General features: G+C 42.9%; 2 protein-coding genes and 1 long non-coding RNA gene across 14 annotated transcripts in view; 1 reads left to right on the forward strand and 2 right to left on the reverse strand.

Annotated features, from left to right (window-relative positions):
- Nucleotides 1-8172, forward strand: part of NDEL1 (nudE neurodevelopment protein 1 like 1) — a 43051-nt gene extending 34879 nt beyond the window's left edge. For 2 of the 8 annotated variants that reach the window (XR_014508596.1, XR_014508597.1), the window contains exons 9-11: nt 939-1071; nt 2398-2422; nt 6920-8172. Coding sequence is in view for 6 of the 8 variants with exons in the window: in XM_083429695.1 (XP_083285821.1) it covers nt 939-1038 (100 nt within the window). In the remaining 2 variants the exon portion in view is untranslated. The remainder of the gene's footprint in view (nt 1-938; nt 1072-2397; nt 2423-6919) is intronic. The other 6 variants (XM_083429695.1, XM_083429698.1, XM_083429697.1 and 3 more) reach the window with 3 other exon arrangements.
- On the reverse strand, nt 896-5576 carry LOC310672487. The gene is made up of 2 exons (XR_014508619.1): nt 3859-5576; nt 896-3795 (listed from the first exon to the last, which is right to left on the reverse strand). It is a non-coding gene; the product is annotated as an uncharacterized lncRNA (long non-coding RNA).
- Nucleotides 8173-9269: 1097 nt separating the features above from the next.
- The window catches only part of MYH10 (myosin heavy chain 10), a 71039-nt gene continuing 68191 nt past the window's right edge, over nt 9270-12117 (reverse strand). For all 5 annotated transcript variants that reach the window (XM_083429661.1, XM_083429658.1, XM_083429660.1 and 2 more), the window contains 2 exons: nt 11469-11641; nt 9270-10793 (listed from right to left, as the gene is read on the reverse strand). In XM_083429661.1, the coding sequence (XP_083285787.1) occupies nt 10649-10793; nt 11469-11641 (318 nt within the window). In that variant the 3' untranslated portion in view covers nt 9270-10648. The remainder of the gene's footprint in view (nt 10794-11468; nt 11642-12117) is intronic.

The following is a 12117-nucleotide window of genomic DNA, read 5'->3' on the forward strand; positions in this document are numbered from 1 at the left end:
CAGTTGACCCGCTGGAAGTATTCATGGTTTGTGTATATTTTGTGTTATCCCTCTATTGCTGCATCAGTCATCGTCTTGTGTCTCTTTTCAGGTCCTTTGTGCTTTTTATCTCCTTAAGCTCATCTTATATTGGCTTAGTTTTTGTTGCCCTCTCCTCTTTTTGCTTTCTGCTCATCCCTTTAGAACACCCTGGCTTTCCTATTACAAGTCTCTCTCCAAAATTCTGTTCAGGTTTTCCCAAGTCTCATTCTGCACTTTTGCAGAAATAATTTCTTTCTGTTTGGTCCTTTTTTTTTTGCCAGTCCCTGACCTCACCTTGCACTATGCCATATCCCATTCAGTGCAGAACTCCCTGTTGTTTATAGTAACTAGTACAGACCTGAAACAACAGAATTGGTAAACAGTACTGTTAGGCAGCTGCAGTCCTACTTTTGGGCAGTGGTTAGGGGATTCTCGCAGCTTGTCTCTTAAAGAATATGTCTAACAGAGATCTGGTGATCCTGTCTTCAAGGTAGTGCTGTGGAACAAATAACAACGACAAGCTATATCTCATGAAGCAGATACACAGGGTTTTCTTGACCAGCAAGCAGGGAGGTATTCAAGTTGTTCAGGAGCGTGCAGAGAAGAGTCAAAGGCCACACTTCTTTTCTCAGTTCCTTCTGCTTTTTGCTCCGATGTTGACACTCTGTGGCCTTGCATCCTGTCCCTTTTCCTTTGCTGCTTCTCCTTGTCTCTCCCCCACCCTCCCTTTCAGTCCACCTGCGATTTATTTTTTATTTTTTTGCATATTTTTAAGCCCTTCTGAGTAATTGTGAATTGGCTACCATCTTATTGCCATGCTGGCTATGGCATGGAAAGTGAGCTTAGGCATGCTCTTTTTTCTCCTTCTCCCCTGTTTGTTTGTTTCTTTCTCTCTTTATCTCTCTCTCTTTCTCTAGCCCCTGTAGTCTTCTCCCTGCCCCCAATTGTCGCTGGATCCTGAAACAGCCACGCATGTTTATGGACCCAACCCAATCTGCTGCTGCTGCCGCCTTATGAATGGCCTATGGTTGGGTGGTGGGACTGATTGAGGTAACTCACACATTGCTCTATTGCTGGCTTTGCCGCTGTTCTGCTAGTAGCAATTGTTTACACTGTTGACTCTCTATGGTGCATTGAAATTGAGTGGATATTAAATTGGGGTGTGGTGGGTACTGTCCTACCCAGTGACATGCAGGAACAACTTGTTAAAGGCTGCTTATATGGAAAGTTAACTAAGACATTTGTTGAAACTTGAAGCCAAGTGAGCTTAAGTGAAGTTGGAAATCGTGACTGAACCAGAGAATAAACCAGTTGTTCATGTCCTTGTAATGCTGAAAATTTGTGGTGGCTGATACGTGGCTGAGATTACTTCATGCAAACTCGTCTTTTGAGCTCATTAGACTAGGGATGAGGAACCATAGGCCTGTGGGGTATATGTCATACCTAAGACCTCCCCATCTGGCCTACAGTGTTCCCTTCCTTGCTACAATTAAATATGAAAAAAGGCTATTCCCAGAGCATTTCAGTTTGTCACAGCTAGGAAGGAAAGTGTTAATACTTCCTTTGCACCAAAACATCCTGTGCTCTGCAATTAAACTTGATAAATAGCCTTCTGTTGCCCACAGTAGGTTTTTCTCAAGCCTAATTGTTGTGATGGTCTGTCACAGCCCATTTGCAATCTCCAGAAAATCCATCCCTCCTCCAGGAGTTGGGCTTCAAAAACCCCAAAATACGGTTTTCAAGCCAAGTTGGCTGGGGGAGTGAATGCATGTGATATGAAGGCAGGTGTGTATATGCAATCCTTGGAGGGTTTATATCTCATCCTGCTTTAGATCTCATTGCCAAGAGTACAATTGCTTGTGTTGTAGTAGCACACGTTTCTATTGCAGAATGAGAGCACCATCAGCAGAGCACGCTTTAGATCCCAGCCCAAGCCAGAATTCCATGCTGGTGTCTTTGTACCTTATGTTAGCATTAATGTACAGCGATATCAAATTCTAAACACAGCTGTATTGACGTTGTACAAGCTCGTACTAAAAATGGTCTCTGGTAGGCCATCAAGGATCACTGACTATATTATTAGAAATATATACAATATACATGAATGCCAGTTGTGCACGTAGAACCCCTAACAGCAAAGTGTTCCCAAAGCAAGGTAGACATGAGATGGTAAACTGGATTGATTTTAGGCAACTCTAATCTTGCTGTTTTAGTGCTACGCTTGGTGGAATTTGGAAAGCAATTCCCCACCTTTGGCTTTAATACTAGTTCCTAAATTGACTTCAAGAACCTCAATTTCATTAGTGATGCCTGGAAGTCTTTTGACTTAACAGATGTTTTCAATATGAATTGTTTCCATCTCTCCTTTTTGGATAGGTCAGATTCCCTGCGCATTTCATGGGTAATTGCAACTGTTTTGGTGTGATGGAGATGAGAGTGTGTCACCTATCAGGAATGTGTGGGGCTGAGATACTAATCTTGTGTCTGAATTGGTTTTTGGTTTTTATTGCCATGTAACTAGATTTATAGATTTTACGTAACAGGATGCTATACTTCTATTGAACTCTTGAACTCTTCATGCATGCCATTTGAGTGGACAAATACATGCCAGATTTGAGGTGTGTGCTGTCTACAGAAATGAAACTTCTGGAAATTTGCAAACCATGGAAAAACAAACCCCTAAAAATTTTGAGACAAAATAATATATATATAAGTACTTATTCATCAATTTCAAACTTGAATATAAAATGTATTGTGTAAAGTTAGTACTTTAGCAAACAGTAAAATTTAATGAAATTTTAAAAACAAATGCCTTAGTTGTATTTGAGCATCAATTACAAATAGGCCCAGAAATAGAGTTACTACCTGCTGAACCTTACATTACATAAATATAACTTCTTTTTGTAAAAATATGGGGGGGGGGGAAATGATACATAAAGCAGGAACAATCAGTATTGTGATAAGCAAAATGAAAGTTTTTAACAATTAGGCCTTGAAACAGTCCACCGTCCATAGCATTTATCCAGAAATGGGGGGGGAAACCAAATTAATAAAAAAAAATCTGGAGACACATGAGGGGATAGTGGATTGATACCACATATCACAAGCAAGATTCATATATATCTGCTTTATATTCAGATGGTGACCTTTTCATGCAGGGGTTCTGTACCCAGCCCCCATACGCGTCAGTGGAGTGCATATAAGCCTTCATCCGGTTCCAACAGGACCTGTGCGTCTGCAATCGTGCCAGTTGGACGTGCCTAAAATGGTTCCACCTATATAACAGGATTGAGTTCTTTAGTCATTAGCACACAGCAAGTGTGGAAGGCAAGGGTAAAAAGCCCTAAATAAGCCACATGAAACCCTAATTGAACACTAAAGCACACCCTTGAAAATATCCACAATGAAATTTGTTTCTAATCATGATCATTTCTGAAAGATCAGTAGATTCCAGTTTTCTGTTTCCTTCTCCATAATCCGTGAACTGAAGGTTTGCTGCTTGAAACAATATCTGCATGTTAGCTTGTTTCTTAATTCAGTGTGTACTTAATTTGCATCATTTTATTTCATGCTCAAATTTCAAGTGGAGGAATTTGGAGTAGGCATTAAGAATTGTGCATGTCTTCAAGAAGTACCTAACACTTTACATCAGAAATTAAGGAAGTAAGATAAAGATGAAACAAAATTTTAAAGCCCTGTATTAAAAGGTGTCATTCACATTAGGTTGGCTCCAATGCTGGAGTAATTCCACTCGCCTAACAAGATTTCACCTGCCTGTTCATTCACATTAGGTTGGCTCCAATGCAATGGAATTCCACTCACCCAACAAGATTTCACCTGTTCTTCCATTCTGCCCCTGCCACCAACAGACCTCCAAAATCTGCTCCAGAAGGTTTAGAGACCCTTCAGAGAAAATTCTGATTGTGTGGAAGTCTGTTGCAGATGAGGAGGAGGAAGTGAAGTCCCTTTGCTCAAATACAGAAAGCTGCCTAATCATTGGTCCCTGTAGCTCATTATTGTCTACACTGATATATTGGCTCTCTAGGGTTTCAGGCAGGGAGTTTCTCCCAGCTGTACCTAGAGATTAAGCCTGGGACCTTCATCAGGCAAAGCAGATGCTTGCCCTGTCCATAATTCCAAAAGTGAAAATAGTTCATAAGTTTTAGATTTTCTTCCACAGCGTCTTTTCTTTTGCATTGAAAAATGGAGGGGAAAGGCCTTGAAGGGAGAAGGGCATTCCTCTACCTCCCTATTCATTCTTTGTCAATAGATTTCAGCTTAAGAAGGGGAGAGGAAGTCACTGCTGAATGTAGTCACTTCTGCTGTTTGAGCGAGAAGTATGCCACAGGCAAGAAGCTTTGCCTGCTCATATTATATTGATGCGGCATTTCTCCAGCTCAATCTGCTGTTGAATCAGGAAGGCAGAGGGAGGCTTTAATGGGCCTCCTGCCTCAGCTAGTTCTAAGGAGATAAGTAGGCTAGAAATGGCTGACCGACAGTTCGCTAGGGCTTTATTGCATCAGAACTGCAGTTCAGTGAATGGCCTGGATTTGAACAGTCTTGTACCTCAGTTCTCAGCTGTTACCATGACATCCCTTGTGTGACTAGCCCCAGCACTTTGCGTGGTTTTTTGTAGGAACAGGTTAGCCTATAATTGCCTTAAGCCATCTTCAGAATATCTGTGACCTAGAAATCGTTTTTCTTATCTGTAGGGCTCACACCACCATCATTTAGCTTGCCCTGGGAAGCCCTAGCAGTCCACTAGATGCCTGCTAATCAGTGAATTGTACAATTGACCACGGCAATCTCTTTTCAGTGCTAAGTGAACTTGCATAGCTGTGATGCAGCCTCCAGTTGCAATCTGTGTAGGAATTGTCTCTGTCCAGTATGGGACAAGTTATGTACTGGGAGAAAGTTTGGACATATATATTGGGTTTCACTTCAGCATCATCATTGTGTGCTATATTTGTGCCCAAGCCCAGTACATTTAAAAACCTGAAATTGGAAATAAACATCAGTATATTCAAAGGGATGTGTACATATTTTGTGGGTAACACCACATTAGTGTATCTGGGAATACTAGTCAACAAGTTCAGGTCTGTTTAGGAGTTGGACTCCTCATCAGTGAATGTTTGTATTCCAGAAGTGTTGTCCCCTGCCTGTAGGTTTGGGAGCATAGAACTATGCATAACCATGACCTTGCTGGAACTTTCTGAATCCGCCTTCTAGTACAGAATCTGGCATCACTCCAATTCTTGGTGATTGGATTGCAAATTTCGAAAACACAGGCAATTTGTGCAAAACCACTTGACCTGGCTGGAGCATATAATGGCTAGGTCATTCAACATGTTCTATCATCCTGTCTCAGTGTCCAATGTCATGGATCTCTGTCTCTACCACACTAAAAGTAGCTAGGGGGTTGCATCAAATTATATTCTGCTAATAAATGGTTTCTTGATCCATCAGAAGCTTATATGAATTCCCCCTTCCCTCTGCAGTCCACTGTGTGCACACACACATTCCAGAGAGTTGGGGAGCCCTTGAAGTGGGGGGGGGGGGGCGTGGTGTTGGCAGGAGAAAAGGGGAATTTGCAAAACCAGGACTTCCATTCACAGAAACCTCTACTTGAATGAAGAGCTTGCTGTGGGTGTAGGGCACAATTAGATAGATTGAACCAATGGGAATTCCAATTCATTGGCAAAACTCTGAAACACTTCTGTCACTCTGCAACTTTTCAATAATTGAACTTGAGACCTATTTCTTAGCTATTGTAACACAGCCCACAGCAAAGATTTAACTAGCTCTGTGAGCCACCTAGTCTTCCTTTATGTAATTCATTTTTGCTTTTCTTCTGGGTTGCAGCAGCAGCAGGAGAGTGTCCCACATTTGCATGCAGCCTAGCTCTGGGGACTTGTGGTAAATTATGAGTCCCCTCCTCTAGTTTTTCAAATGGAGATTAGGTCTAAGAGCAAGAGGTAGAAACAGAGGTTGGTTTGGTATTTGTGTGGCAGCGAGGAGCACCTATACATGGAGGTGTGATGTTTGGTCAATGCATATTGTGTGTTTTGATACTTCTCATAGCTTTCTGATAGACTGGAAAACTTGGATGATAATTTCTGTGTTTGGTTGTGCGGTAATGCTAAGGCAGCATACCATACAAAGTTATTTATGCACACCTTGATGGTAGTGAAACATTAGTAGTTTACAAGAAATATTAAAATTATCAGTTTAAAAGATTAAAAAATGTCAGCATCTGTGACTGAACAGGCTTGTCTAAACAAAAATGTTTTAAGCAGGTGGGTGTAGAACAGGATACACTAAAGGTGTCTGTCTGGTGTCAGTAGGCAGGGAGTTCCAGTATCGTTCCAATTTTAGTATATGTGCTGCCGAAGCGAGCACAGTAGGCAGGGAGTTCCAAAGTATAGGTGCTGCCACACTAAAATACCCATTTCGTATAGCCAAATATGCTTACAAAGCATTTGGTGTATTTCTGGATAAGCAAAAAGCCCTGTTACCCCTGATGACAGCCCCAAATGCAGATGTTTCTATTGAATATATAGAAAATACATGTGTACTTTGCCTTTTTGCAGTTAGCCTCCAAAATTATACAATTGTAAAATATAAAAAACATACCAAAATTGAAAACAAATGGAAGGAAACTATTCTGAAAGGAGACAGAAGTGTCTATAAAGGGACTTGTCCTTGCTGCATGCTTTTGGGAATTGAACTATTGACCTTTAGTTTGCAGGATTAACAGTCCTTTGGATTTTCACAATTCAGTTTACACACTTGGCTAGCCCTTGCAAGACAAACAGTTCAGCACTGCATGTGTTTGTGACAAGTGCAGTTTTTATCTGTCAGTACTTCTTGTTGACCATTTTCTCTTACTGTTCCACAGGGCAGTCAATGGCTTTGACCAAGGCCCACCACCAGGTCTAGGAGGGTCCAGACCATCATCAGCACCAGGCATGCTCCCTCTGAGTGTATGAATGGGTTGCAAGGCCATGATGGGACTCTAATTAGTTCGTGAAGGAACAAGAGCTGCTTGCAAAACTTTTCCGTTAGTGCCCCCTGCTGGAGCTGAGTGGGTTGTAGCACTCAGAAGCTGCCTGGAGAAGATCCCAGCACACACAGAGCACTCCTTATGTCAATACAGTCTATTTTCTTCTATTTCCATCGTGGACGTTCTTTAACGTGGTCACCGCTGATGTCTGTCTCACAGGATGCTGGAGTTGCACTTGCCTAAATCACCTTCTCCTGCTGCCCCACCCTCCAGTTTTGTACCTCTGCTAAGTTGGGCCTACTTTGATGCTGGATGGCCCCTTAGCAACTCCTCCACCTCCTCCCACTGCTCCCCAAACTTTGCACATAGGCACACAGGATCCCAGTGCTGTATTTCTTTTCCCCACCCTGCCCCCTTTCTGGATGAGACAGCTCATATTCAAGGGAAGCCAGGGAAGGCCTAGAACTTCTCTGGCCAGCTGATACACTTGGAATGCAGGATGAACCTGTATGGACCTTCCATACTCCCAGTGAAATGATGATGTATCCAATGGGCTTGAGACCTGATGGAGCAGCCCTGCTAAAGAACTAGCTGTGGTATCTCCTCTGTGGAGCACAAGAAATGTGTGTGTTGTGCAATTATGTCTCTGTTCACCAAAGCTGGTAATTTTTAAAGTAGAGCAACACCCCTGTTTAATTTTTTAAAAATTTTAGTCAGCTTCATCCTATGCTGCTGGCTTTTGCCTATCTTATTTCAATAAACCAGTGGTTTGGGGCTCTGGCTTCTTAGTGAGATTTAGTGGGAATTGCCTAAAAGCAAGGGACAGAGAAGGGAGTAAAAGCCAGAGCAGGCTAGGGGCAAATTGCCACTCACAGCTTGGATTTTGTCAGCCCTTTTCTTGTGTGTCCTTTGCTGCATTTACTGTTTACATTTGTTTTACTGTACATAGGTTTGTAAACATAATATCTTTGCCTAAGATATTTGTACATAACTTGGGCTTTGTAGCTTTATTTATTCAGAATCTCTGAGGCATGTTTTCCCTAGGACAGTGTATCAGATTTCTGTGGTGACTGCCATCCTGTGGTTCAACGAGAGATGGTCCAAAAATAAAGATCTTTTAATGTGGACACATTGGCTTTTGCAGAAAAGATGCTTCTGCCTATGCTTTGTGTGTTGTTGTGGTGAGTGGGTGGTGTCACTGTGGCAGCTGTGGAGCAGGCTCTTCCCCTTATAAAGTTGACACAAGTTCCCTTCCACAGCTGTGGCTAGCTGTCAGTAGAGGGTAAATACGGAAGTGAGTGCATCTACAGCTGGATGTGGTGGTGGTCTGATCAAAGAACATCCTTTTTCATGTGTTTTGGAATTGTGGCAGCCAGGGAGGGGGCTCTCTTCTACATGCCTAACCTATGTTGGATTCCTGCAGCACATGATGAGTGCCAGGAAAGACTAAGAACTAACTAAGAAGAGTACTTAAAACTTGTTTAATGTCAAGATGGCAACTGAACAGAGGATTCAGGTCTTGCACAGCTAGCAGCTGAAATTCAGGTTTGATGGTTTCTAGTAAGATTTCCAGCCAAAATCGAAACTTTCTGCATGATGCTTCACTACTGTCAACATCCACCATGATTGGCAGTAGCATGTGCTCCTATTCATCTTCATAGTTTCTTGAAAAAAGTACACACCCAAAAGACCAAGCTTCAGGTAGGACTTTTTCTCCTAGATGTAAATACATCAGTAATAATGGACCAATCCACCACTTCTGTACTGTCACAAGTGGTGAGTGGGTACTGCCTTAAGTTATACACCAGTTGCAAATCTATTTATCATCTTCATTACACACTGCTACAAGAGTAAACAAAATCTAAAGAGAAAGGGAGTTTGACAGGTGTGGCATCAACCTGTCAAACTTTGCTTACAGATAAAAGGTTCTTCTCCCTTGTTCTAAATTAAGGAATGGGGGAGGCAGCATTCCCCCCCCCCCAAGTTATTGTGACTAGTATTCCTTGCATTATGTATTGGTTGCTGAACTCTGCATACATGTTTCTCAAATGCTAAAAATTTTAAACCCAAGAAAATTAATTATTGAAGTAACTTGATGTCTATCACTTAACTGCAATTTAAAATGATTCAGTATTTAATATCATTTACTTTCATAGCACCATCGGTTTAGCAACAGGGACAAACCTGCAAGTTTCATTTATTCATTTTTTATCGAGTTCTTCTAAGTAAGCAGCCCAAGCATGAATGAGTCTCTAGAATGAATAAATTTATTGTCTTACAAAAATCATTGTCTAGAAATATGGAGATACAAAGAAACAAGGTATTTGCAGTCAGATGCCTGGTGGTCAACAGCCAGTTAGGATTAAGAAATACCCAAATGCACAGAAACAAAAGCTTTATAACGAATGTTAAAGCTTGTAACCAAAGAAAAGTATTTTTTTTCAAGCATGTTGCAACAGATCAAGATTTCATAGTTAACACTGATTCCTCATCACTGAATATCAATACCACTTGGACTAGAGAAGATGTGTATGTAACATGATATGATAAAATTAATACATTAAATCATTGTTATAGGCAAATTATATATGTAACATTGTCTTAGTACTGTAGTGTCTAAGGCACTTTCTGTAAATGTCAGTTCACAGCTATGAAACAATAAGGATGCTAAGCTAGGTGCAGTTAACACTGTCCAAATGAAAGCCGAAGAAAGGGAGAGAGCAGTTCCACAGGCTGTATCCATTTACAGGCAATGTCCTCATGCTATCCTCTGGCAGACACACTGATCTTGGGCATCAAGATAGCTGGCAAGAGCGGCTCTAATCTTAACACTTCTACCCGCAGCAAGGAAACAGTTGCTGGGTAGCTGCGGGGGGTAATCCAATTCCCAGGCTGAGACTATCCAATTTGCACTGAGCACTATTAATAGTACTGTACTGAAGAAAGTGGTTAGTATCTTATTTGGTCTCTAATCTGCCAGGACATAGCACCAACCCAATTTGGAGGTCCCACAGTTGAAGAGCGCTCATTATGGAGCACCAACTGCTGGCTAGTAGAGATGCTACTCTCAGCTGTACGTTACCCCCTGAAGCCCCTCAGGGCGTTTTCACAGTAAATGACCTAAATCTATCGTAAAATGATCAGGAAAAAGGCGCAGTCGGGGCTGGTACATAAGCAGAACTTTGGAGACCAAAAGAAGCGCAAGTGATTGCTATACAGCTAAACATGCATAGAAAAGGGGAAGAGGCAGGTGTCAGAAACTTCTGCTTGGGAATGGTGTATCAGAAGGGACAGAAGGGTAATCCTATTGCCCAGTGCCTTAGAAAATGGCTTTACAATGGATACCTTGAAGACAAAGAGCACTGAACGAAGACAGTTTTAATACATATAAAGAAGCAGTGGTACCTATATCCAAAGCAGGCTACATCATGGCAAAGCCAGGCAGCAGTATGCTGGGGCTGACCTGCATGACCAGGTAGTGTGCCAGTGTTGCCTAAGGCAAGTCTAGGGCCACAAGGCAATTTGGTGGCCAGTAAGGGCCTCTTCTTCCTCCTCTTCCAAATGCATGGAGCAAAAGTCACATTGGCGGGAATGCCCGCTGTAAGATATGGTGTGGGGGAGGCTCTACTCTGTTTGGGCAGCCTGCGGCTCGTTGATATCACTGCCTTTACTCTCTGCGTCGTCATCTGAAAGCTCCAGGGAAGCCCCTTCAATGTGCAGCTGGCGCCTCCCGGATCGGCTGGAGGAAAACGTGATTGGGCCGCCCCTCCTACGAGGAAGAGGGAAAGGAGTGGGTTGTTGGAAGGACATAGAGAAAGGATGTATAGCTACCCACCATGCCACATTAACATAAAGGAGTCCCCCTCATTGAGACCATAGCGCTCACAGATGAGGATCACAATACCACTTAAATCATGTTTCCAGTGATAGACTTAAGCCTACAACTATGCCTGCTACCTGTGTGGCTATAGCTCAGAATACATCACTTTGCCCTCTCATTCATTGGTATAGGAGTTGAGTAGGGCCATTTGTCATAAGCAGCTTGCACTCAGCCTACCTGGCACAATCAGCTAATGATCTGACCCTGTAGACATGGGGTGGGATTCAACAGAACTTGTGTGTGCGTGCACACAACAGGATTCCCCTCCTGCTTCACACCTCCCCCTTAATCTGCTCTGGGGGGTTGGGGAACGTCCTGTTGTTGAGAGGGCCACATCCCCCACTTAGTGCTATATTAAATTTCAAGCATAATGTTCAATTCTGGCTACTCAACAGACCCTCCCATTAAATTCTGGACCACAGTAGAGGCGAGCTATCACAAACTGGGGGAGGGAAAGAACTGGAAATGTTGTGTGGGGCTCATTTGATTCACCAACTCAAAAGCGACCTGCCCCAAAGCATTTGCCCACACCTGCCTTGACCTTCCTTCCACCACATGACTCACCGTAGCCTGTTCTTCAGAGTGCTGACCTCCCTGCTAAGACCCTCATTGGCTTCAGTGGCATCATCCAGCTCACGCTGCAGCTTACGGCGTGAGGCATTAGCACGTGTTGCCTCCTCCTCTGCCTCTTCCAGCTGCCGTTTGAGCTGCTTCATCCTGGCATTGGCCTTCTCCATCTACAGAGCATTATCAGAAACAGGCCCCATGAAAGAAACATCCGCACGACACGCCAGATGAGATTAGAGATCCTCTTTCACTTACACTCCCTTTTCGAGACAGAGAACCTCTGGCAGCGGTGTAACAATCTTTCGGTCTTCATCCACTGTGGGATGTTCATGGGGCAGACTGACGAGTTCGTCCACTTTCACAAAGCAGACAGTGCTGACTGCCTTGGCTGCCTGTGCTGCTCACATGGATTTGGCAAAACTTTGGTTGAACTCTTCTCTAATGCACTACCTGAGTTTTGTTTTTTTAAAACCTTATGATAAGAAGTTGCATGCTCCAGAAATACCCTTCTCCTGAAGGTATAGTTCAGTCATTTGCAATTACTCCAGATCAGAGAAGCAGAAGTTTGAATGGGCTGCAGGAGAGGCTTGCACAAGCCCCCCTGACTCCACACCCACTCTCACACACCTTCTTTCCTTCATCCAGA

Source organism: Podarcis tiliguerta (genome assembly GCF_965153285.1).
Source record: "Podarcis tiliguerta genome assembly, chromosome: 2".
Classification (NCBI taxonomy): Eukaryota; Metazoa; Chordata; class Lepidosauria; order Squamata; family Lacertidae; genus Podarcis; species Podarcis tiliguerta.